At 54.0% G+C, this 24,443-nt stretch overlaps 9 protein-coding genes across 9 annotated transcripts; 4 read left to right on the forward strand and 5 right to left on the reverse strand.

Annotated features, from left to right (window-relative positions):
- Window positions 1-101: 101 nt before the first annotated feature.
- J4E85_011302 (uncharacterized protein) lies at window positions 102-2,374 on the reverse strand (the record flags this gene model as incomplete). Its single annotated transcript, XM_051475505.1, has 2 exons — window positions 102-334; window positions 400-2,374. 2 exons carry the CDS (start codon window positions 2,372-2,374, stop codon window positions 102-104), a joined length of 2,208 nt encoding a protein of 735 aa, XP_051320643.1.
- Window positions 2,375-3,628: 1,254 nt separating this feature from the next.
- Window positions 3,629-4,426, forward strand: J4E85_011303 (uncharacterized protein; the record flags this gene model as incomplete). The annotated part of the gene is made up of 1 exon (XM_051475506.1): window positions 3,629-4,426. One exon carries the CDS (start codon window positions 3,629-3,631, stop codon window positions 4,424-4,426), a length of 798 nt encoding a protein of 265 aa, XP_051320644.1.
- A 270-nt stretch (window positions 4,427-4,696) lies between these two features.
- Window positions 4,697-6,098, reverse strand: J4E85_011304 (uncharacterized protein; the record flags this gene model as incomplete). Its single annotated transcript, XM_051475507.1, has 2 exons — window positions 4,697-5,928; window positions 5,993-6,098. 2 exons carry the CDS (start codon window positions 6,096-6,098, stop codon window positions 4,697-4,699), a joined length of 1,338 nt encoding a protein of 445 aa, XP_051320645.1.
- Window positions 6,099-7,294: 1,196 nt separating this feature from the next.
- Window positions 7,295-8,730, reverse strand: J4E85_011305 (uncharacterized protein; the record flags this gene model as incomplete). The annotated part of the gene is made up of 2 exons (XM_051475508.1): window positions 7,295-8,514; window positions 8,628-8,730. 2 exons carry the CDS (start codon window positions 8,728-8,730, stop codon window positions 7,295-7,297), a joined length of 1,323 nt encoding a protein of 440 aa, XP_051320646.1.
- Window positions 8,731-10,370: 1,640 nt separating this feature from the next.
- On the forward strand, window positions 10,371-11,546 carry J4E85_011306 (uncharacterized protein; the record flags this gene model as incomplete). The annotated part of the gene is made up of 1 exon (XM_051475509.1): window positions 10,371-11,546. The coding sequence occupies one exon, from the start codon at window positions 10,371-10,373 to the stop codon at window positions 11,544-11,546; it is 1,176 nt and encodes a 391-aa protein (XP_051320647.1).
- A 360-nt stretch (window positions 11,547-11,906) lies between these two features.
- On the reverse strand, window positions 11,907-13,400 carry J4E85_011307 (uncharacterized protein; the record flags this gene model as incomplete). The annotated part of the gene is made up of 4 exons (XM_051475510.1): window positions 11,907-12,221; window positions 12,278-12,349; window positions 12,399-12,486; window positions 12,532-13,400. The coding sequence occupies 4 exons, from the start codon at window positions 13,398-13,400 to the stop codon at window positions 11,907-11,909; spliced, it is 1,344 nt and encodes a 447-aa protein (XP_051320648.1).
- Window positions 13,401-16,298: 2,898 nt separating this feature from the next.
- Window positions 16,299-16,861, forward strand: J4E85_011308 (uncharacterized protein; the record flags this gene model as incomplete). The annotated part of the gene is made up of 2 exons (XM_051475511.1): window positions 16,299-16,547; window positions 16,694-16,861. 2 exons carry the CDS (start codon window positions 16,299-16,301, stop codon window positions 16,859-16,861), a joined length of 417 nt encoding a protein of 138 aa, XP_051320649.1.
- Window positions 16,862-17,919: 1,058 nt separating this feature from the next.
- On the reverse strand, window positions 17,920-20,733 carry J4E85_011309 (uncharacterized protein; the record flags this gene model as incomplete). The annotated part of the gene is made up of 1 exon (XM_051475512.1): window positions 17,920-20,733. The coding sequence occupies one exon, from the start codon at window positions 20,731-20,733 to the stop codon at window positions 17,920-17,922; it is 2,814 nt and encodes a 937-aa protein (XP_051320650.1).
- A 1,595-nt stretch (window positions 20,734-22,328) lies between these two features.
- J4E85_011310 (uncharacterized protein) lies at window positions 22,329-24,117 on the forward strand (the record flags this gene model as incomplete). The annotated part of the gene is made up of 2 exons (XM_051475513.1): window positions 22,329-22,730; window positions 22,783-24,117. 2 exons carry the CDS (start codon window positions 22,329-22,331, stop codon window positions 24,115-24,117), a joined length of 1,737 nt encoding a protein of 578 aa, XP_051320651.1.
- Between the last annotated feature and the right edge of the window lie 326 nt (window positions 24,118-24,443).

The following is a 24,443-nucleotide window of genomic DNA, read 5'->3' on the forward strand; positions in this document are numbered from 1 at the left end:
GCCCACTGTGTAAGCGTGTCTAGCAGGGTCGCTTCTGGCGCAATACTTGCCTATTTTCATTGTCTTGCATTCACCCCCCAATTACCGCAACTCGATCATCTCTACGCGCTTCCAAAACTCTCCCTCTTGACTGCCAAGAAGGTCAAACTCCAAAGCTGGCGAATGTTACTCTCAGTCGCGGTCAACGAGCCCAGCTGCTCAATCTGATAGCCGTTGTCGTATTTCCAACTCCACACCTCATGGCTGAGCTGGTCGCGATTGGCGTCAATTGTATTCCAAAGGCCGTTGTATGCGGCGAGGACTTTGTCATGGACTGTGGAGTCTGTGCAGAAATCTACGATGCTGAGTTAGCAATCACATGATGGAGAAACGTGAGAATACATCAGGATATCGACTTACCAGGCGCACCCTGCTTATCGCAGCGACCAAGCTGTCGCGAAAGTCCAGCGCCCATCATGGCAAGCTGCCAGCTCCATATTACAGTGCCGTGGTAGTCGTCCGTTGAGAAACCTGCTTCGAAGGTCACATTTCCGGCGTATGCAGGGTTCGCAACGAATAGTCCAATGTCGCTCGATAGACCAACCGGGAAAGGTTGAAGGATGTGATCGGCGGTCTGGCTGATGTATGCCGTCAGCTGGGTTTGGTTCGTGGTGTCGAGGAGGAAGTGGCGGAAGCAGTCATCGCTATTGATGACGGGCACAATGGGTGCACCGACTTCGCCGTCAAGGGCGACGCCATAGTATGTGACATCACTTGTGATCTTGTCGACGTTTGTTGGAAGGGTAAGGTTGGCGTTCGAGACGTAGTCCTCAACAAGGGATTTGGCGTCGGCCTGCGGGACGGTGACTTCGAAGAAGCGTAACGTCTCATCCTCCCAAATCTGGGCGTACTTATCGGCCTCTTCGCACCAGTCCGGATGGTCTGAGAAGAAGCCCGCACGACTCAGACTTGCGATAGCCCGAAGTCCTGCAGGTACAAGCGCGGTATTGACATTGTACGGGATGCGACCTCCTCCAAGGCCATTACTAGAGTCGCGCCACTCGCCGACTATCTCGCCTTCGTTGAGGTGGATAAGATTCTCTTTTACTTGAGTTTGCGCAAATGGTGCGGCAATGCGCATGATCTTTTCGGCGGTGAACTGGGCCAGCTCAGAATACGCCAGTCCGTCGTTCTCGACTAGGAATGTTGCGGTCTTGCTGAAGAAAGCGTCCGAACGATTCTTTCCGGCATCTGTATCTACGAAGTAGCTGTTCATGGAAATTGGAAGCATGAAGTCTGTGTCGATCATCTTATAGTCACAGCCAGGTGCGCTGGAGTTGATTCCCTTCTTCCTGTTGAGCCACGTCGCGTAGTCGCCGAGGACCTCCTCATGACACACGGTACCATCAGTGCGGTTGACTCGCTCAAGAACAGCTCCGATGACGGCTTCGATGGCCGCTTCGCTAAGAACGGGTTGCATCAACAGCAGCGAGAGCATACTGTCTCGACCGAAGTAGGTGAGGAAGCGCCATGTGCCAGCCAGTAGCTTGTTCGAGTATGAGAGGAATGACAAAGAGGTGGTTTGGTCCGGGTTCTCTGCAATCAAGCCGGAAGACGCCTCGTTGAGAACTTCTTGAGGACTGAGCTGCTCCAGTTGCGGATAGTTGTGAGAAGCTTCAAAGCGGTAGCTACCTTCGCCGAATGTCAAAGTCCAATTTGCCTCGCGATTCAGCATAATGGCTTGAGCGCCATTCAGCGGCGAGAACGTCAGCGTCGTGGTAGTCACACCGTCAAACCAGGTACGGTTGATGGAGGCGCTCCCGTCTTCGTTGATCGCAAAACCGAAATTGTTCTGGAAGTCTTGACTAACGCCTGAGCCTTCGGTCTGGTCGCGAATAGCCCGTATACTGCCAAGAATAGGTTGCGTCAATCTAGCAGTAGTGTTGAATTTGATCGATGCTGACACTCCAACACGATCCGAAGCATTCAGTGGCTGCACTGTTTCTCCGTTTCCGGACTCCTCCACACTGATGTTCAGACTGCCTTGACCGCTCTCAGGCGCGAAATACGCCATAGCGCCGCTGTTACCAGCAGGCCATGCCACGATAAGTCGAGGCTTGACAACACTGGTGTTGCTATCAGGCCTGGGACTTGTAACGATGACATGGGCGCTAGTGTGACAATCAGAATAGAGGTAGTTCTTCTGAGGTCCGTCCTCTAGATAGAGTCTTGAGGCTGCTTCTTCGCATGGCGATGAGAGATCATCAGTCGGCGGAGGTGAATACGTCGTGGAACTTTGAGGGTAAGCCAGGACTGTAGCTACCAGGGCCGCTGACCCCAATACCGTAATCGCGACCATAGCAACTCTGCATGAGTTAATTGATAGATCTCGCATGGATGTAAACTTCACGGATTAGGTTCCTTCACTTACTTGATGATCCACAAGAGTGTCCAATGACTTTGCGTGTGATTCGTTGCTTTTACGCGCGCGGTATGTGACTGGAACAATTCGCAGTTCAATCGCAGTGCAATCGCAGTGATTGAAGTTACAAGAAAGACCTGTTATTACGGATGAATCACAGTCGTCGGCCCGTGCTTCCAATCGATAGCTTGTCACGATTACTTCTTTTCTGGTCTCTGGTCGCCTTATGTACGCCCTGTTCCTCCGGCCCAATACGCCCTCTTAACAACGGCTGGCCAGGCACAGTCAAGAAACACGCGCTAGACGTCATGGCTCGAGCTGTTAGTACTCCAACCTTCAACGGCCCTGTTTGGAGCATGCGGGGTCTTGATGGTCGCTCCGTCGTCTTGTTTGTGGGGTAGAGGAGCGGCGGTTCGTTGGCCTTTCTCCCGATGATCTCGCTTGGCGGGCGCTAGGGCGCATCTGGGTGCGATCGACGCCAGGGTCCACAGCTGGGCAGTCATCGCCTCGTGCGTCATTTGACATCCGTGGACCTTTCGTCCCGCATCTCACACACTTGCAATACTCACAAAAGGCAACGCCTGCATACGAGCAACACTTATGATATGCGCCGTACCTTGCGACTCCAACACATGAGCCATTCTCGCATTCTCACAACTATCGCCAAAAGCGACACACCCTTGGGCTATCGCTACCATGTGCACCCGGACATCCGATCAACGTAACCATCGTCAGCATGTACCTGCTAGACGGCACCTTCTCGGATCGTACGCAGATGAAAGGGCCTTCTTAGCACATTAACCCACGGCAGAAGACGAAGGGAAGCCAGGTACCGACGCGTTCACGACTGAACGCTAAGAGCCCCAACACAAGCCAAGGGTACAGCAACCGAGGCCGTTCACGCGGCTCCTGGCGGATAACTGACCATGTCGGGATGCCTCCTGTAGTACTCGCGACGTAATCTTGGTAGAGGCGTCAGGTCTAGAGTAAGTTCCTCAAAGCTACCGAAGAGCTTGGCCAATCACGGGTGCATATCGATATGAGGTACAACATCACGAAATCTGGGGTAATTACCAGGTGTGTATGGGTAAACGACGATTACGAAGGGGATCACAGGCCCAATATCCCGGTCGGTGGTCGACCACTACAAGATGGCCATAATGTGCTCATCGCGTGCCGTTCTGAGGCGGTCTGAAGTCTGGCATCAGCCCGTTCCATCGCGCAGAGATGCATCTCTCCATCATCGCAATACCAGCCTTCCTCACCACCGCCGTCCAAGCCCACGGCCGAATAACCCAAATCACAACATCGAGCGGAGCAGTCTACGCAGGCTGGGATCCCGCGTCTTCGGACAATCTCATACCGCCGCATCCACTTGCGGCATGGTCCGCGTCAAATCTCGGCAACATCTACATCCCGCCTGAGCAGTTCAACACCTCCAACATCGCTTGCCACTACAACGCCATCCCAGGCGCTCTCCACATCAACACCACAGCCGGCGACGAGCTAAAGCTGCAATGGAACGAATGGCCCGTATCGCACGTTGGGCCCGTTATGACGTATCTGGCGGACTGTGAGGGCAGCTGCACGGGCAGAAAAAGTGAGGATCTGGCTTGGGTCAAGATTGACGAACTGGGATGGTTGAATAGTACGGGCTGGGATACATTGGACCTTGGTGGGACGTGGGCCGCGGATGTGCTTATTGCGAATGAGTATTCTTGGGTGGTACAAATACCGGAAAGACTCTCGGAAGGATACTATGTGCTGCGGCATGAGATTATCGCGCTGCATGTTGCGGAGAAACTGGATGGCGCGCAGGCGTATCCGCAGTGTGTGAATCTACGCGTTGTGGGGAGAAAAGATGAGGAGGGGAAGAAGCTGGCTGGTGGTATTTTGGGCAAAGATTTGTACGGTATGACAGATGAAGGCATACTAGTGGATGTGCATCGGAAGATCGATGGGTACAAGATCCCGGGGCCGAAGCTTTGGGAAGATGCAACGCCTATGCGACAGCCTACTCAATGATGCCGCATTCTGTTCATACTGAGCGAGCTACCTCTCCGCTCACCCAAATGAGTGCCTGGCTCATCCGAAAGATCAGATGACGACCTCCTGATATCTCCTACCAGCGTTATCTCCATCTTCCTGCCTAGTCAATCACATCAAAGGCGTGAGGCCCTGCAGTCTACTCCCCTCCCTCACCAAAGCTTCTCCATACCACCAACCCAACATATCCTCCTAGCTACCCCCCACCTCCACCCCATCACCCCCATCTCCCTCCACGTCCCCATCCGCCTAATCCACCTCAACAAGAAAGTCCTCATCCCTAGCCACCGCAGGCACCTCGCAAACCTCAAGCGCATCCCTGAACATCCTTCCCGCCCACGTATCCTCCTGGTACCTCATCTTCACACTCTCAACCCACGCCAAACTTCCAGGTGTGACCAAATACGGATTAGCACCAGCTTCAAGTAAGACCAGACAAGCGATGCTGCGGTCATAACGCATCGCTGCTCGAAGAGGCCGCTCGAGACCGGCTAGATACACGGGACCGTTGGGATCGGCGCCTAGGTTCAACAGCGCCTTGATGAAGGTGCCAGCGGCTGGTGTTGTGCATGCGTTGACGGCGGTGAGGAGGGCGTATGTGGAGCCTTGGACTTGGTTGATGGCTAGGGTGGTCTGACCGATCTGAGGACCGAAGAGTAGATGGAGGAGTTCTGGCTTTGAAAGACGACACGCTGTTTCGAAAGCGGCGTAGATGGTTGACGGACCGGTTTGCGAAGGCAAAGCAAGAAGAAGCTTGAGGATTTCTTCGTTGCTGGTCTGGATGGCTTTGTTCAGCCAGGCTTTCATGCAGGCTTCGGTTGCGGAACTGAATGCGGTGATGTACTTTGCCAGGAGATAGTTGGTCTTAAGGTGATCTTCCAGTTCGATGGTAGTGCAGATGGCTTGGCGGAAGGATATATGCTCGCTGTATTGGTATCCAGCGATGTCACGGTTCTGATTGGTGACTGCCTGCTTCACGATCGACTTGGTGACAACATCCTGTCTCGCATACACCGCGGCGTCAAGTGGGTAACCAAAAGCCAGTGACTGCGACCACAGCAGACACTTATTAGCGCCGACGAAGTGCTTCAACGCGTCGAGCTTTCCGGTTGCGGCGGCTGCAGCAATCAGCGCAGCATCAGTGATCCGGATGGTGTTCGGCATGTAGTATCCCAATTTGTTGAAGTCAGTAGTAACGCATCTGAACGCGTCGCTGTGGTTGCGAACGAATAGCTCACACAGCGCTCTCCTGAGTGCAGCCTCTTCAGTGTCGTTGGCGATCCATCGGCTCATCGCACGCAGAATAGCGCGGATAAAGTCCGTCACATGGCTGCGTGCGAAGCCGTTGAGCTTCTTGCTTCGCACGAAGAGGAAGTCGGCGAGGTACTCCTTGAGGATCTTGCGACCGGCAGGCGTCTTGAGGTAGGCGTGAAGCGCTGGGTTGGCGAGGATGTCGTACGTGATGTAATCGCGAAACGAGGCTAATGTCGCAGTCTGTCAGTTTTGGGTGTCACGTGTGCGGGTGTTGTCTTGTTGGGTACTTACTGCAGGTTCCTCGAGCCAACCACGCTGCTGGTATACCATGCTTTCTGGCTAGTGTGTTGAAGACGCGCTGGACGATCTCTGTCGGTAGGTCGAGTAAATCAACCATGTTTGTAACGTTCTCTGCGGCTGGGATGTCGAATTCGAGGTAGAGGTAGAAGTGATGTGCGTCGGGTCCGGACAGATATTTTATATTTGTGTGCTGGCCTGGGCGCGTCGGATAAGAGACACTGAAAGTGGAGTTGGACTAGAAATTGTCACTCATTGCGCAATATTTCATCCTGCATTGCGCAATAAGTCATCCTCCATTGCGCAATGTTTTTCCCGGACGGGCTGGTGAGATGACTAGTAGATCGCAAACGCCCGGCACAGTGACTGTTCATTCTGAATACTCACTTGAACTCGGCATCTCTCATTCGTAAGAGTTTTGGGATATATTCGATTGAACTTTACTGGACATATCCTGCCATTACTACCGTGTCTCTCACATTCAGAGCGTGTTCTGGTCCACACTAAGATGAGATGAGACGAAAGGCCCCTGAGGACTTTTCCAGCCCGTGTTGGCCCCTTGGAGACCTCTTTCCGTACTTGACGTGCCTGGAGAACTTACGGTTGGTCACAGTAAGATGAGGCAAAGCGAGAGTCATTGAAAGAATAGAATGCGCCTTTGACTCGGACTGCGGTCTCGTCCTTCGGGCAGGTCATTGACATGGTACTTTGGTATACGGTATGATTGCGGTAGCTTTGATGTAGCGAAAGTCACCGATGAACAGTAATTCGGAATGTAGAATGAGGTCTCAAATCAGGGGCTAGAGGAAAGAACGAGTTGCAATGGGTGCGCACGAAGAGGTTTCGGGACTGAAGTTTATAGTTTGATGAATTGGTAATGGCCATCCGATCTGAGACTTGAGCTTGAAGAAAACAATTCTACCATAAACAAAGACCCTACTTGGCCCTGTACTCCATTATTCTCATGCGTTCACGGACGTCTTCGAAACATCTCCCAATCATAAGCTCGAGTATCCTCAGCCCTCACTGATGAAGACCCGGGATCTCGCCTACGTGACACTCATGCTCTGTTCTCAATCGTTTCTCGGGGGACCTGGGCAGTGACGTGGTGGAAGGAGGCCTCCCAGCCACAGGAGTGAAGGTGCGAGCTGAGGTTTGTAGTCGTGGCGCCAATCCGTGCACCGGTCAAGCACGGACGTTGGGGCCGACGTTGCCCCTACGCGCCGCTCTTCGCGATCCAAGGCTGGCGTGTAGCTGGCAACCTCCTCGGCAGCCCCCTCGCCGCGCTACCACAACCTACGACTGCTGGGGACCGCCCATGGCAGCGTCCCATTGAGCGATACGCTGTTGTTGTACCAGGTTGAGATGCATCACAATGGCGCCGCGCTCCTCCTTGAACTGGTCATCGCTGTCGTTCCACAACTGGCCGATGGATTCGATATCAGCGCCATATGAACAGAGCGCGGCAACGATCTCGAGGCTATTACCCTGGACGGCGAGCCAGACAGGAAGATCGCAAGGCCGACAAGTCGGTACCCCATCCGCGTGTGCTCCGTGGTGGAGGAGTGCCTTGACCGGATAAGGATGGCCCACACCCACGGCAACGGAAAGAAGACACCGGAAAGCGACCTTCTTCTCGAGGTATCCTTGGTTGAGATTCATGGAACGTTGCCTGAGGAAACCATCGACCACGGGCTTGCTGTTGGTCTTACAGATGAGCTTGAAGTTTGCGAAACGCTCGCGGAGGCCGGGCTCAGTGCGAAGGTGCAGCAGCGTTACGGAGACGCGGTCGTCCGGATGTTTGGCCGCCATAGCAATCCAACTATTAAGCAAGAGCTTTGGGACCGCGGGGAGGTATCGGTGATATACGTGGAGGAGCCGCATGGACATGTCTCCATTACCATGACGCAGGGTTGCAGCGATGGCGCCCCTAAAGGCTGCCTCATACTGCTCCAAGGGATGGGTACGGTAGTTCGTCGCGAAGTAAGCCAAGAGGTATTCGACGACGTTGCGGTGACCACCACCTGCGGCTGCAGCGAGCGCAGACCCAAAGGTGTATGAGACGTCCCAGAGCCGATCGGAGCCGTACCAGTTGACAGTAGATATGAGGGCATCGAGGTTACCAACTGCCGCTATAACAGCAAGCTTAACTCCCGCGCCGTTGTCGGTGAAGTATGGCAACACACGTTGAAATGTCTTGCTCGACTTCCTGTAACTCGCCATCTCCCAAGCAGACTTGCACGCGATATGCAACTGCTTGCTGAGCATGAGCGCGGTCGCATACTCTTCTCCCGCGCTCACTACGTCAGTACTAATGAGCCAGCCTGCCCATAACTTGATGTACTTGGGAAGGGTGTCGCGCTCGCCGGTGAGTACACGCCCGTCCTCGCATGCCCGATTAGCGAGATGGGGTACGCGGACGCTCTTGAGTATGGCGCGGGTAGCGTTGGTCAGGGGGACAAAGGCCTCGATTGGCAGTTGTGCAATGCGGGCGTCGATGGCGGCCTTCCAGGTCCCTGGAGAAGCGTTGTCAGTTTGGCCGCTTATATCATCCTTGTCTCTGCGTCGCCTGGGGACTGGAGGAGACTCTGGGCGATATGCATACATGCCCCGCCAGATGAGCACTTACTGCTGACTCCGCGAAGCAGACTCGCCTCTGCGAACCCGTAGGTGTACATGAAGTCGCTGATGGTGTTGTTGACCAACTCCGGGGGGAAATAAAGGTCCGACATAATGTACCGTCGTCGATGTCGCTCTGAAGCACCGTCTACTTTCGATGAGAAGAAAAGAGGAGGAAGTCGCGTGCGATCAGTGGCCTCAGTCCAAAATGTGGTGGGGTGCCCTCTCGCTTCAGGGAAAGCGTCCGACCGCAACACGTCCAGTTATTCACTGATACCTCCTCTATCTACGAGACACTCGACCCACAGCGATGGCTCGGACCACCTTGTAACGCATTACTGATAGAATTACGAGGCTAGAGGGCGTCGGCGGTAATTTCAGGTCATATACGGGAAGCCTAGCCTCTACTGGCTGAACAGGACGCCCGTGATGCGTCACGCCAAATGCCCGCGATGCAGTGTATTGCGTCGACACGTTAAATGGAAGCTCCTTTTGAAGAGACAGAAGGTGATTTGGAGCCGTATAGATGGGCCTTGAAGCCCGCGGAGAAGAACGGGGAAGAGATGAGATGACGACTATGCAGTGACTTTTGACGACGCTGCGCTCTGGAGAGAAGGCACCACGAGAGCGTCGCAGTCAAACATTTTGCAGGCAAGCTGTATGAAAGAAGATCAAAGTCATGTCGAGCCGTAGATATGGGTCGCAAAATCCGAAGAGTAGAGAAAATATGAAGTGACGGGTGTGCAGTGAATTATGATGACGTTGCGCCCTGAAGAGACGGCACCGGAACTAGAACAGAGAACCTGTGAGACTAGGGCACCATTTCGGTGTTCAATGTAGTGGGCGAGAGAACAAATCGAGAGGTAAGACTGAATAGCTGAGCCGTGGATGCCGGAGTCGAGGGACACGGCTTGAGTGTGTGTATGGCGGCAGTATGCGCATATCTGAGAAGAAAATGCTAACAGACTACAAATATTGAGATACTGCGATGCGCGGTTAGCTTGAGCAAAGAAAGCATATGAGACCAAATAGCTGCTATAGTGAGCTGTGCATGCTGGAGTCGAGATCTTAAGACGCACGATCTGCATTTGCACGCAAACTGTTCGACAGAACGACAGCAACTGGATTTCGAATGTTTCTGAAAATGGTCGCAACATCCGCATATATCTAACACTTTGGCGACTCCTGGAAATAGCAGCCGGTCCTATGCGCAAACCGAACAAGATGCCGTAATGCTGAGCATGTAGGGCGGATGGGTCGAGCCGGCATCCAGGTCGCGATGCGTAACGGCATTGCAGATATAGAATTGCATTACCAATAGCTGCTTCGATGGCGCGTCATTGTGGTCATCCGTTGTTGGATGAGATGGCGGTTGTAACGTCGGTAGGATGTTGTTGATAGAAGACATGGAGTTTCGCAAACCTCACGACGTCAGGCTCTAGTGACGCACGTGGCGCTAGCGTGCCGCAGCTGCAGCAACGACGTCAACCAAGGCATGGACCCTGGATCTCGCTGCAGCGTCGCTCTTTTGCTTTTGGCATTCAACGCGTCTCACTCCCATAATCAATAAATCAATAAACCCAAAGACATCACGCGCATACACTCAGCTTGGGCCAGCAAAACGACGCTATTGCCGCGAATACAGTGCACGCGACCGCGCCAGGCATCGGCCTAACACAAGACGGCCGCCTGCCGCCGAATCACCCCAACACCAGCTTTACTTCCTATAACTTCTATCGCATAGATCGCAAGCATGGCGCCTCTCAAGATCTCGATACCGACGACCCAAGAACAAACACCCGAAAACGGCAAAGCCTACACCTCCTACACCATCAAAATCGAACACCCCTTCCCACGCGCCGCAACCACCCTCCAAAAGCGCTACTCCGACTTCTCCGCCCTCGACTCAACGCTCCGCTCAGAAGTCAGCGCCGCACCACCAGCGCCCCTCCCCCCAAAATCCTGGCTCGGCGGCTTCCTAGGCCTAGGCACCACGACATCCACGCCCGAAGCCATCGAGAAGCGGCGAGTCGGGCTAGAGGCCTACCTCCGCGCGATAGAAAGCGCAGAAGACGGGCGGTGGCGCGTCTCCAAAGCCTACAAGCAGTTTCTCGAACTAGGAGAGAAGGATGGCGCGAACGGGAAGAAAGCGGCTGGTTTCCCCGGCAGCCAATTCGGCAAGGATAGAGTGAGGGATAGTTCGGATTGGCTGGACAAGCACTCGGAGCTTAAATCCAACTTGCAAGATGCAAGGAGGTGGTTGACGAAACGCGAACAAGCTACCGCTGCAACGGCCCAACACGAAGCCGCGGCCAACGCGAAGAAAAGCCTCGTTAGAGCCGGTACTCTCATTTCCGCCCTCGAAGAAGGCCTAAGCCGTCTCGGCGGCTCCAACAGCAAAACCTCCGACGACTGGTCCGCCGAGAAATTAGGCGACGGCGAGATCCGACGAAGAAAAGACATGATAAGCGGTCTGCGCAAGGAACGCGACGGCCTCGACTCCGTCCTCAACAGCATGGCCGTCAAAGCCGCAATCTCCGGCTCGGGCACGTCGTCAACACCCTCTACCTCCTCCAGCGCCGCCGTCACCGAAAGCCAAAAAGCCGGACTCTTCTCCTCCAGAAACACATCCAATACCAAATCCTCCAGCAGCCGTCGTGTCCTCGGCGGCCCGCCCGCCGCCGAAACAGACAAAACCCGCGAGTTAGACAATGACGGCGTGCTACAGCTGCAACAACAGATCATCCAAGAACAGGACGAAGATCTTGTGGATTTGACGACGGTGGTACGCAGGATGAAGGAGATGGGCGTGCAGATTAATACGGAGATTGTGGAGCAGAATGCCATGTTGGGCTTGTTTGAGGAGGATGTGGAGAGGGTGGATGGGAAGGTGAGGATTGCGAAGAAGAGGGTTGATAAGATTAGGTAAACGTGGATGAGGATGGGGATGGGGATGAGAGGGGAGGGTGTTTGGGTTTGCGGGTTGTAATATAGGCGTTGGAGTATGGTTCTTTTGGTACTGGGAGGTTCTGTTCTGCATGGGTTTGGGACGGATAATTTGAGTACGATACCCTTTTTTGAATGGGAAAGCAGGTGTGCATGCGCGATACGGGTGTCGATTGCGTCTCTCTATTCATGTAATCAACGCATGAGCATACTATCCTCTTGTCTTTCGCACATTCTAAGTCAAACGATAAGAGGTTAATTAAACCAGCATAAGAACTCGATATATTCGCCCATAAACAATGCATTATCGCTGCCATCCATCCATCCTCACAACAACATCCATCTAATCCGTACCATCACCCAACCGCATGGTACTCAAATTATCCGACCTAATCTTCAATATATGATCAACCGCCTCAATAAGATGCGGCACAAACTTCGCCGGATTTTCCGTCGCTGGGAAATGACCGAGATCCGGCATCGCCTTGTGCATCGCTCCGGGTATCTTGTCCGCCGTCTTCTGGCCCATCTCTGGGGTGTTGGACCAATCGTACTCGCCGGTCAACATGTATACGGGGCAGTTCTGGGTATCGATCGAGGCTACGCGGGATCGTCCGTCCCAACCTCCGAAGTAGAAGTCGAGGTCGCCGTGGAAGATCTGGGGAGGGGTTAGAAGAGGGTGGTGTGAGGTTTTGGGAGTGGGAGTGGGCTTACGCCGTAGGCTTGCGCGCTGTATGTGTGCCATATGAGCTGCTTGTTTACGTGGGGCGTGGTTGGAGACATCATCTACTGCATATCAGCAACGCTCTCTTGCTGGCTGACCTGTTTGACGTACGCCATAGATCCATTCAGGGTTGAATAGCGACTGGTTCACTACTGGAGAGCGATCATGCCATTGTCGCTCCATGTTGAGGTACTCAGAACTACAATCGTTAGCATCGCTACTTTAACCCCAATGCCACACATACCCTTGCAGCGGAATGACACCTGCAGCGCCAACCTCCCTATGGCGGATCGCGACCGCCAGACAAACTTGACCGGCCATGCTTGCGCCGCAAATGATCGGTCTTCGTAGACCCAGGGCCTTTACGAAAGCCGTAATGATGCCCACGTAGCTATCTTCGGTGTTTGTATGCGCGCCCGGGGAGTAGTTCTTCGAAGGGAAGCTGCGTCCATGTCCTGGCAAGTCGAATGCGTACATTATGCACTTCTTGCGCATCTTCGCGTCGTTCATGACACCGTGGTATTGCCGGCTATCGCTGCCAGCGGTATGCAGAAAGACGATGGGTTGCTTTCCTTCACCAGAGTATTCGTAGAAGGTTTTGCACCTACCCCATACTGGAGCGTCGAGGTACAGGTACTTTCCAGTAAGGAAGTCGCGCTCTGGTTCGGCTTGCTCGTCCTCCTTCATCGGGCCACAATGCGCGTCGTGTGTGAGTTCGAGGACGCGCCTCCAGACATGTGTCCACTGTGCAAAGGCTGTCTGATCGCCCAGGACCTCAATGCCTTTCTGCTTGATGTTCATGCCAAACATTCCCCAGTAGCTCTGGTACGGCATCGCCGGGACTGCCTTGAAGTGCTGTTCCCATTGCTCAGGTAGAGCAGAGAGCGTGAACAGGGCATCTTTCGAAGAGCCGGTGCTGGCTTTTGCGCTGCCGTTGTTGACTGTGACAAGAAGGGTGTTGTCAGAACCGCTTGACTTGATGCCGAAAGTCACGTCCTTGTCAATGGCATTCGAAGTCGTAAAGGCTTTGAGCTGTGCATCGGATTGGAGAAGCTTGGAAAGCTTGTCCAAGCTTCCTTTGAGAGCCGCGGTAAGATCAGACCAGTCAGACATGGTGGTTTTGGGCGTGCAATGACTCGTTACAACGCGACGAATGCCGGTACTTGACAGAGGAAAGGAATTGGATCAAAAGAGGCAGAGGAGGGCAGAAATGGTGCGCAAGCATGCCGACGGCGCGCTCTACACATATAGCAACGCATAACCCCGGTATCGCCCAGAGCTAGCTATGGAGCTATGGTGCCAGGAGGGGTAGAAGTAATGCGGGGTGCGGCACACGTGGGCGCATGTCTCGACTGTCGCTCGTCATGGTTCCGGTGAGCTCGCTGTTGACCCAGACCAGATTTGGGCGGCTAGCTGATGATGCATGCTATGAGGAGACGCGGGGAGTGTTGATCAAGCAAGCCGGACGCGCGCGAGACACGTTAATGCCACTAGCGCGGGCGCCAAGCTGCTGGCAGGGAAGGCGATCGTTCCCCACAACGCTCCAAACCCACTTCCGAGCAAGCCTCAGTTATTACGAACCACATGCAAAGCCGCGGCCGTCAACTCATGCTTCATCGCCTTAATCAGTTCTGCCCCGACGATAGATGTCGCAATCTCGAAACGATCAGCTGAAGATCATCGGCAAAGCTCCTCTGGTCCGATTGCGGAGTGTTGGCTTACGGTATTTGAACGTCAGCCGAGGAACTCCCATCTCAACAACGTCCGTGATTTGCACGTCTTCAAGCGTCTCAGCAGACAGTCGAAGTGTTGTTTTCTAGAAGAAATAATGATCAACCTCGGCGCGCATCGAGACTGCACAGCGGATAGCAGCAAGTTCATATCAGCTCACGCAGGGCGATACTCCAGCCATCCACCGGACTGGCCACCCACACAATTACGCTGACTGCTCTCTTTCAACGGCTGTTATTGCACAGAATGGAAGCTCTTGTTTGCGACATTGCGGGTAGCAAAGATTCACTCCTACCCAAGACAGGGCCTCATGTGTTACCAGCAAACAACCGTCTGTCCCCGATGAATTGCGGGTTCCAGCATGACACCCTGAGCGTGACCTGCGCTACTTATCTATATAGACATTCAATCCTCACAGCGTTCTACGAACCGTCCAGCAAATTACAAGGCGTCAATCATACCAAAGTTTCACTTGCAGCCAGAACAGGATGCATCCCTCACGGCAAGCACGCATCGGTAACATACATGCTTCAGCAACGCCAGCCATTTACGTCATCCAAGATGTGCCTGGAAAAGGTAAAGGCCTTATCGCAACTAGAGATATCCCCAAAGGTACAAGGATCATATCCGAGAAACCCATCTTCGCGGTAGGAGACCCAGTTGAGTCAGAACTAGCAAATCGAGTCACGTCTTTGAACCAACATGAAAGAGGCGAGTTCCTTTCCATGAGCAATATCCACCCATTCAACGACCATTTGGCACAATGGGTGGGTATTCTATACACAAACGCTCTACCCATCGGGTCAAAGTTAGAACTCAGTGGTATCTTCTCCACAGCATGCCGCATCAACCACGCGTGCGACAACAATGCTGCTCACTGCTGGCACGATGATTGCAACCGGCTGACAATACATGCCATACGAGATATCTCCAAGGGAGAAGAAATTACGATATCCTACCTAGGAGGCGCCTTCGATCGGAACGAGCGACAAGAGGAGCTCCAGAGGCGGTTTCATTTCACCTGTCAATGTCAACTCTGCTCGTTACCATCTCAGCAGTCCATCGAGAGCGACTTGATCCTGAACCGTATTAACGAAATAGACAACATCATCTCAGACGAAGCTGGTCTCGGGCCGCGCGGCATCAACAAATCACCTGGGCAAATGCTCTGCCTCATCGAGAAAATGGTCCAGCTGTGGAAGCGACACGACCATAGCCCGAATCCAGTCGGCCTGGCTCATGCATACTACCTCGCTTTCCAGATCACGAAAGCGAGGGGTGATTTCGCTAGGGCTAGAGTGTTTGCAGATAGACTGGTGCCTGTTCGCACGACTTTCATGGGTAGGGAAAGTCGATACGTGAGAGAACACCGGCGGCTGCGCCATGATCCTACGGTTTATAGATTTAGTGGTGTATCGATGCAGGGGCTCACGAACCTCGATGAAGTTCCGTTTGGACCTTGGTGGCATGACCTTGAAGCGTGGCTTTGGATGAGGGATCTTGGGGTAGATGAAGGGGTGCAAGTTCAGGACTGGCTTGATGATGTTTCTTGATGGAACAAAGGAAATTTCGACTACACCTACAGACGTCTTCCCCTCCTCATTGAACGCATCCATTAATAGCATGGCCTACCTTCTACCTCATTCGCTAACCCCTAAGCCTCAAGTGCGACTCTTGCACATAGGTATGTTTGCTGCTCGACTATCTTGAACAAAGCCGCACATGATCAATACCTCGGTAAGCAACAAGGAAAGAAGAAAGACCTACCCATAGAGGTCAAGGGTCAAACGGAAAGCAACAGACATTGCCCGCGAAGATTTCGACAGATTAGGAAACCATGACAAGTCATCTGAGTCCACGACATATGCAAGATCCCGACATCATCGGTACTGGGGACTATCATGCCGTTTGCTAAACCTTTTTCCGTCCGGTCAATCATGCTAGCGTCACACGGAAAGGTCATTCGGCTTCCATCGCACATGTTCATTCCAGAAGCGTAGACGATGCAGACTTCCATCTCCATCCGAGGAACACCCACGGATATCCATCCTTGCCATACGGAAGGAAAGAAGACGGAATGGCGCATCCATGGTACCAAAACTTCCTCAACGAGTGCATCTTTATCTCTACCACTGATCCAGCAAATTCCCGTCACCACATAAATGCCCATGAAGAACCGCCGTATCCCACCTCTCACAGTCCACACAACCATCTTCCCCAAAACCCCCTTCCCACAACCCCCCCTTCCACCACCTTCCACCAACTCCCCAACCCCCCAACATGCGCTTCACAACCCCCACCATCGCCCTCGCAGCATCTGCGTCTCTCCCCCTCCTAACCACCGCCCAAATGGGCCCCGACGACACAATCTGCGGATTCCTCTACGGCACCAACTACACCGACGCCTGCTGCCACACTGTCATCAGCCGCGGTGTCAATGCGCCTTGCACTGATATCGAGTATGTGAGCAACTTGACCGAGTGCTCTACGTATCATTATCCGACGGGGTGGGCTGTTTGTGTTGAGAAGGTATGATCCATGTTCCTACGCATCCCGTATATGGAAGTAGTCTCGAGTGGGAGATTCTGCAACTATTGGGGCTTTGCTACTCGGATGAACGCATTTGCAGATCCATTGGCGTGGTATTAAGGTCGTTGAGCTGATGTGAATGCTAGGAGCCCGCCTATCCCGCCTCCGGCCCTCTCTTCGGCCACGGACCCAGCGGCATCGTATCCGAATACATGACGCTTGAGGATTTGGAGCAGGTGTACTGGGATTACTTCAGTTCCAATGCTATGGGTGAGACTATGGCTAAGGCTGTTGCTGCGAACAAGGATGCTTGAACCAGGGATATCCTGTATCGTACACGTCCGGCGTGGTGGATGCGGGGAGGGTGATAGAGGGATGACGGATGGGTGATACGTTGCATGGCTCTGTCACTCGTTTGGAGTACATGTGAACGGTAGAAGCAAGTCAGCGGGGAGGATTGGTAACGTTTGATTGGAATCTTGTACTCGTTAGTATTGGTTGGCGGAGGAGATGTTGTTTACTTCGAATATAAATACCCACTCTTACCCTCCCCTCCTCCCCCGTCTACCATCCATCCACCCCCTCCCCTACATCCCCACCAACCTACCCCAAGATGCCCACGCTCTCCTCCATCCCAGCTCTTACCATCCTCCTCCTCCTCCCCCTCCTCACCCCCCTCAACGCCCAACCCTCCCCACCCCTAAGCCTCTGCCAAACAAACATAGACCCCACCTGGACCGACAACTGCTGCACCGAACTACTCTCGCACGACGGACCACCATGCACTACCCCCATCCCAGTCGCAAACCTAACAGACTGTACTGTGGATCTCTATCCCAGGGGCTGGGCATGTTGCATCGAAGGGGTATGTAACGTTGCATCCGTCTTGTAGAGGGAACGAGAAGGAGAATTGACTGAGTGTGTGGCACAGGAACCTGCTGATCGTGCATATCCGTTGTGGTCATGTGGATGGAGTATTGATCCGCAGAGTATGGGGGAGGGGGTGATGGATGATATGGTGATGGTGGGGGGTGGGATGAGGATAAAGACTGGGACTGCGGAGAAACGCGCAGGAACGAAGCGGTGGTTCAGTGTTTTGGGGTTGTAGACTACCTAGGTATGATGAGACGTTTGACAAGAGCAACGTCGCACCCATCAGTCAACGGGGAGAAATGAGTAACATTGTCCTAGGACATCGTACCTGTTGTTACCAAGAAAGAAGAGCTTGGGCACTTCACTTCGAATTTGAATGCGTAGTACTAAAGTGCTGGAAATGTGTCGATAGCATTTGCTGTTATCGTGGATGCGTTTACATTCTTCAAACGCTACATCCACCAACAATCATCCCACTGTCCATCGAACCTCACACACCTCACTCATTAACAGGCTTCGCCCCCAACATCCACCCAATCCCACTAGCAAGCGCCCCCGTCGCAGCATTAGCCACCATATCCCTCCTCCTCACCCTTTCCTGCGCATCAATACTACCGTTCTCACTGCCATCCATACTAACCCTGCCAGATCGCGGTTCCGTACTGGGCGCAACCTGCACACTCCCACTCCCACTCCTAAGCGGAAACGCCGTCTTCGAAAACGCCGCCGCAGCCCCCCTCGCCACATCAAACAAGCCCATTGGCGATTCTTCCACCGCACCCCGCCCCACTTCCCTCCGCTGCGGCTGCACAGTAATAGTATCGAGGTCGAAAGCGCCAGGCAGTTTGCGGTCAGCGGCATCGTTGAAGCGTTCTTCGGCTTCGGTTTCTTGGGCGAGGAGGTGCATCATTTCGGCTTCGCATTGTTGCCATACGCCGAGGACTTCTTCGAGGTGGGCGGGCGGGGCGAGGAGGAGGGCTTGGGAGAGGAGTTCCATGCGTTGTTCTAGGCGGCGGAGGTCGGGGCGGGCGGTGGAGCTGGATTGGGTCCAGGAGTGCGATGAGGAGAGGGAGGTGTTGTGGCGGCCGGCGCGGAGGGCGGCGCGCCAGGCTACGTCTTCGGCGTCGTCGGAGTGGTCTTCGGTTTCTGTGGTGACGAAGGAGAAGAAGTTTGAGGAGGTTGGTGGTGTTGGTGATGGGGTTGAGGGGGTTAGTCGATTGACGACGTATGAGTAGGCTGTCTCAAAGTCGTCTTCTTCCAACGCAGCCTCTACAGCCATGCCAATCACTCGTTGCTCCGCCGCGGTTTTCTTCCGCTCTATCGTGGCGGCATCCATTGGCACGTTTCCTGCTTCCTCGTCCATGATGGTTGAGGGCATGGCGACCACCAAGTTCTGGCCGATCGAAACCAGATCGTCGAGCTTGGTGTAGCTACCGCTGTTTTGCGATAGTAGCTTGCGCACTAACGACAGCGGATTGTGGCTCACTCGGATATTGACCGGCTGGAAAGGAACGCCATGCTGGAGGATGAGCGAGTAAAATGACATGGCGTGTGTTGCTGTGAGCAGGGCTTGGAACCGACGGAACCGCGACGAGGAAGGGAAGTGGGGAGCGAATGCGGTGATGATATCAGCAGCACGCTTCATACCACCTCTGTTGCGGTTACCGTTGCTGGCGTTATCATAGTGATGCATGGCTGAGGCGAGCACGACTTGCTCCACATCTGAGGACAGAAGTGGCTGCTCGCCAAATCCTGGTTTGATGTATAGGTCTATCGCGAGGGCGAAGTGGTTGCTTTCCAAAAGAGCCCTCAATACCTCCGTCTCCAGAGTCTTCCGCTCCAGCAAACCAAAGACACCTTGGGCTTTACGGTCCTCGTCATGGTAGTCGGTACCCCAGTTCCAGAGCCATAGCAGCTTAGACCGAATAGAGGCCCATTGTTCACTGTCTTTCTTGGAGCCGCTGTTCAGTGTGTGCAGTATCTTTTGGAGTAACGAAAGCTGTTCAGAGTAGTCGTCTCGCAGAGACATCTTTGCAATTTCCCGGATAGATACTGGTTGTTGTAAGGTCGATAGGACACACGACGAGAAAATGATGAGCTCAATGATGCGAAACGCTTCAGCGCCAGGCTGTGTGATGACATTGTCAGAATCCAGTAGACGATCCTCTCTCAGTAAAGCAGTTGTTGAGTCCTGGAGCAGAGGGTCCTTCAAGTCGTAGCTGGGTAACTGAGCGACACCGATACTGAGGTCTGGCGGAGGGTCGTAGTTCAGAAGCGTGCATATCCTTGTCAAGAGCGAATGCGCGGTCTGTAACGACGTGACATCGCTCTTGTCGACCAGGTAGAGACATGCGAGGGCCGTCCGTGCATACTTCATCTCCAGCTGCCGCTGTTGTTGGTCATCAACGTAGTCTCGTCCTTCTTCGTAGCCACCAAGGTCCATATCCTCAGGGCCGTCCCAGTCCGAAATCGCTGCCGTGACAAGCGCCAGATGTTCTTTGGATGCATGTAGCAGCCATTGGAACAGACAATCCCAGTCGTCTGGTTCCCGTGCTTGATCCTGGGCGATCGACGCCCTCCGACCTTCGTGTGTGATCTTCCGCCTCTTGCGGTCATTCGCTCCGCACAGCCATGGGGCGACTACACCCTTCAGATCTCGTGCTGCGTTGTGTGTGTTGGTATCGGTCGCGCTTCGAGCGTGGGAGAGTTGGTAATCGATGGCACGTCGGCCTTTGAGTGCCGCAAATTCGTCGAGCGTGGTTGCAGTTGATTGAGGGTAGTACTCGTAGCTGAGGCGTAGGAGTGGTAGGAGGGTCGATATGAACCACGTGCGTAAGTATTCGGAGTGGCCCAGGAAGGGAACCACCAGCTGCGGCACGAGGTCTAGGAGGCCTGTCTGCGCGTCGATGCGATGAGCGCGGTGTATTAGAAAGTGACTAAATAGATCCAGTTCACTCTCTTCGGCATACAGAGGATGCACTACAGGCGGCAGATCCAGCGCATGTCTTCTCTTCTTCGCCCGTGAATTCGAGAGTTGTTCCACCGATGTTATGTCTAGCGATGCCGCGGGATTATCGCCGGGATACCGCGATCCAGTCGCCAGATCATGCAGATATTCGTAGTACGACGCTGGGTCGCTCTCTTCGGGGAGGTAGTTGAGGAGAATGCTCAGGGTAAGCTCAAGCGGCAGATCCCCGTCCCGGAGTGCTGTCAGCGCCCGCAGCGCTAGGATGTTGGATTCGGTGGCATATTGTACGGCGAGGAGCACACAGTGTGGCTGCGACAATTGCGACAGCTTCTGCAGGGCGGCCATGTCGAGGGTTTGCGGGCTGCTATGGGGATTCGACTTTCATAGTGGACGTGGAACTTGGAAAGGCCACGCCCGCAATGCGACAATTCGCTACGTCAACCGCCAAGCCCCGCTCTCGGGGGTCCGCTCTCAGGCAGCCTTCACCATCCATCACGACACCACATGACAAGACATTGTTGCAGATTGCGCTTCATCCACACCGCTCAGTAGAGCTCATCATACGAGTAGCAGAGACTACCAATGTCCATCACGTCCCTAATCTTCGCATCCTAGCCATTATACCCAAGCGAAAGCGGAAAGTCCAGCGTCACGTTCCCGCCCTGCGCGTGGTCCCAATCTTGCAGCACCATCGGCCCAGATATGTCGCGCAATCTATTCCCCGAGTCTCTCGCCTGCCACGACCACCACACGCGGTCCAGGTTGGCGTGATGGAGCCAGAAGATGGGGTCGGCAGGCGATGCGAACGGATCGCCCATCTGGCCATATGTGCCACCAACACCAAAGCTGAGAAGACGACGTTAGCATTGCCGGAAGAATTTGCGAATCTGAATCTGAACTTGATTGAATCGGATGCATTAGGCCACTCAAAGGTGATGGAATTCTACATCTTGTTACTGCATATATCTAGGTACGTTAATGTCGAAGTAGTTTCAACTCCACCAGCGAGAATTCATGGCGGACAGACATCTACTCGCAATATCCCTTGAGCTCCTGGCTTGCCTGCAGTTCTTGGCTATAGGAACGCTCGCCGCGTTGACTCCAGTCAAATCTAGACATATCTGCGTGCTGCCGTGTGCCTGTACCGAGGTGCCAAGTGCCTGATCGACAGCGTTGCAAGCCCCTAGCCTAGCGTCCCCATCGTCCGACAACGCCTCCAACGACACCAGCCAAGACCTTTCATCACCAAGCTTACGAGCCACAACTTCTAGCAACCCGTTTTTCTTCTGTTCCAACGATTTGTGTGCTTAGATACCATTAACAAGTTATCAACAGTCGCATCTCGGAACGAAACTTCTCTGATGAAGAAAAGCGCAACAACGGGAAGCAACGGCAGTTCGCTTGCACACACCCTCGCCAAGCCAACATCAAACATGCAGCGTTTCCAGCACCGAAACAAATCTGTAGCAGCACAATATGTCCAGGGTGGGTGGGGGAGGCGGAGGGGAGGCGGAGGGGTGGTGGAGGAGGTCTCATTCGTTATGAAATGCGATAGTATCTACTTGGGTATGTATTGAATGTCCGCTGTTGGGTTGGCGCAAAGGGGTCAGTCTTGGGACAATACCCAGGTATGTATCAAGATTTCTTCTAGACTTGTGTCCCTGGTCGGGTCCGTCTGAAACATGTGTTGCTGGCACAGTTCCCCGCCCAGCCCTTGGAGTTGCAGATCAAGCTTTGTATGCCTGAGCTTGGGATAATTACTTAGATCGATGGCTGCCTGGCCTCTTTCTTGACCTCCACATCCTCTTACCCTCCTTGTTGCTTGTACATTCTTGATACCCTGGTTCGGTCCATTCTTTGCGCGTGCGCACGTTACAATCTTTATTACATACTCATTCTTTTGCTATATTCACCCGAAATCTCTATCTCAACCAGAAATCATGTATATCGATACTGCGTCAGCGAACAGTCGGTCCTCGAGGCCTCAGATTACCATCGAGCCATCGCCGTATAATGACCGCTCGACACCGCTTATGGAGGCTTTTGTGGGACAAGAGGCTGGGACGGATGAGAGGCCGCCGCCTACTTACCTTGAAGCCACTACCCCTGGTCTTTACACGAGTCGACTGAGTGGCGAAGAAGGCGCGAGGCTGCTCTCCTTTGATGGACGAGAAGCCCGAGATGCGACTTACAAGGAGGAGCAGTATGGAAGACGGAGTCTCAGGTCGCAATGCCTCAAGAAGACATGGTTGAAGGTTGTCGGCACGGTACTTGCTATGATGCTCGTGTCTGCTATGCTGGCACTCATGGTTGCTGCGGTGTCAGTTCGAAGGGACAGACAGGTTAGTAGATACTTCCAAGGAAGCACTTCATCATACTAACGTACCCGTCAAGAACTCTGCTGCTACCTCCCTTTCTTCAGCACAGTCTGCACAGGGTGACGCCGCCCACCCCGAAGGCTTCATCGACGACGATTCCGACAAACCCAGTCTCATCGCCGTCCCATGGCCCTCACCATCCGCCGCAGCGCAACCCACCGCACCAAAACAATCCTTCCCAATCCGCTGGCCATCCAAGTGCGGAAAAGACTACAATGTCCGAACCGAACACCACGACTTCGGCCAAACAAGCGAGCTCAGCGTCCAAGAAGCAGTCCACCAACTTGACGGACCATACAGACGAGTAGCAGGCTGGATACACGTCGCAACCGCCCCTCCGGAGCAAGCCCCCGGCACCATCCAAGTAAAGACATCCTACGCCGTATCCGCCTCCGTCGACGTAAACGCCGTCCGCTACGCCTCCACAGACACCAGCCTCACAATCGGCGACCCCTCCTTCCCCGACGGCTTCGACGGCGTGCGCCCCGGTAAAGCCTGCCTGGGCATGTCCGTAGTAATCTACATGGCCCCCGGCGCCACCTTGTCCAAATTGCACATCGCAACAACCCACATGGGCATGCAGATCCACTCTGGCACGAACTTCACCGTCACAGACTCAACCTCCATCTCCCTGACCACCGGCACCCTCGACGCCATCGCCTTTTCCTCACGCCAAACATACCTCTCCACCATCTCTGGTTCCATCTCCGGCGCGTACGCCCTCTCCGACCTCCTTTCTGTTAAGACAAAGAGCGGCTCCGTGAACATCGACATCGAGCCCCAGCCTGCTGCGGAAGGCTCCACGAACCCCGCTGTCTTCAGCGTGGATTCGCTGAGCGGCAGTATTCGAACGGATTTCAAACGCAAACACATTCCCGAGCGTGACTACCAGACCTACATCAACACGACTGTTGGCTCCGTCGACGGCACGTTCATCCACGGGTCGCGCACGGAAATTAACAGCGTGGCTGGACTTGTTACGGCTGATCTCCTGCCGTACAAATCTGGGGATTACCAGAGCGAGATCTACACGCACACGCACTCGGGCCAGACTTCTCTCACGCTCCGCTCGCCGTACAAGGCCAAGGGCGTGGCTATGTCTGGGCTGGTGAGTACGCATAAGAGCACGAGCGGTGGGTTGGACGTGACCTACCCTGATGAATGGACGGGCAGTGTAGATGGCACGTCATTGAGCGGAGCACTGCATTTGCAGGGCAAGGAATTGGAGTTGTTGGGCGAGAACGATGAGCCGGGGAAGAATCATGTCGAGGCGAAGAAGGGGAATGGGAAGAGTAGTTTGAGCTTCGATACTGTGTCTGGGGGGTGTGAGATTAAGGTTGGGAAGTTGTAGATCGCACGATATACCTTTGGCTTTGGTGTTGGGGGTTAGACGGTACTCTTCGTAGATGGAATACTTGTCACGATACATTCTACCTGCTGCCCAACTTCCCTCTCTCTCGTCAACTCAAACACGCCGTCTCTTCGTCACGCACGCGTTCAAACTTCCACTAACTATCTATTTGACTATGCGACAGCTTAACGTTTTCCTCTATAGTAGCAGGTAGTGTGGTGATGAGTTGTCGTCCGCGCGTCCCGCTCCCGCCAGCACCTCCCTGCCAGCCCTGTCAAAACCACTGTCTCGGCGCACATGGATGACCCCCGTTCCTTCACTTATGT

Source organism: Alternaria conjuncta (genome assembly GCF_024043145.1).
Source record: "Alternaria conjuncta strain BMP 0040 chromosome Unknown scaffold_33, whole genome shotgun sequence".
In the NCBI taxonomy this organism is placed as follows: domain Eukaryota; kingdom Fungi; phylum Ascomycota; class Dothideomycetes; order Pleosporales; family Pleosporaceae; genus Alternaria; species Alternaria conjuncta.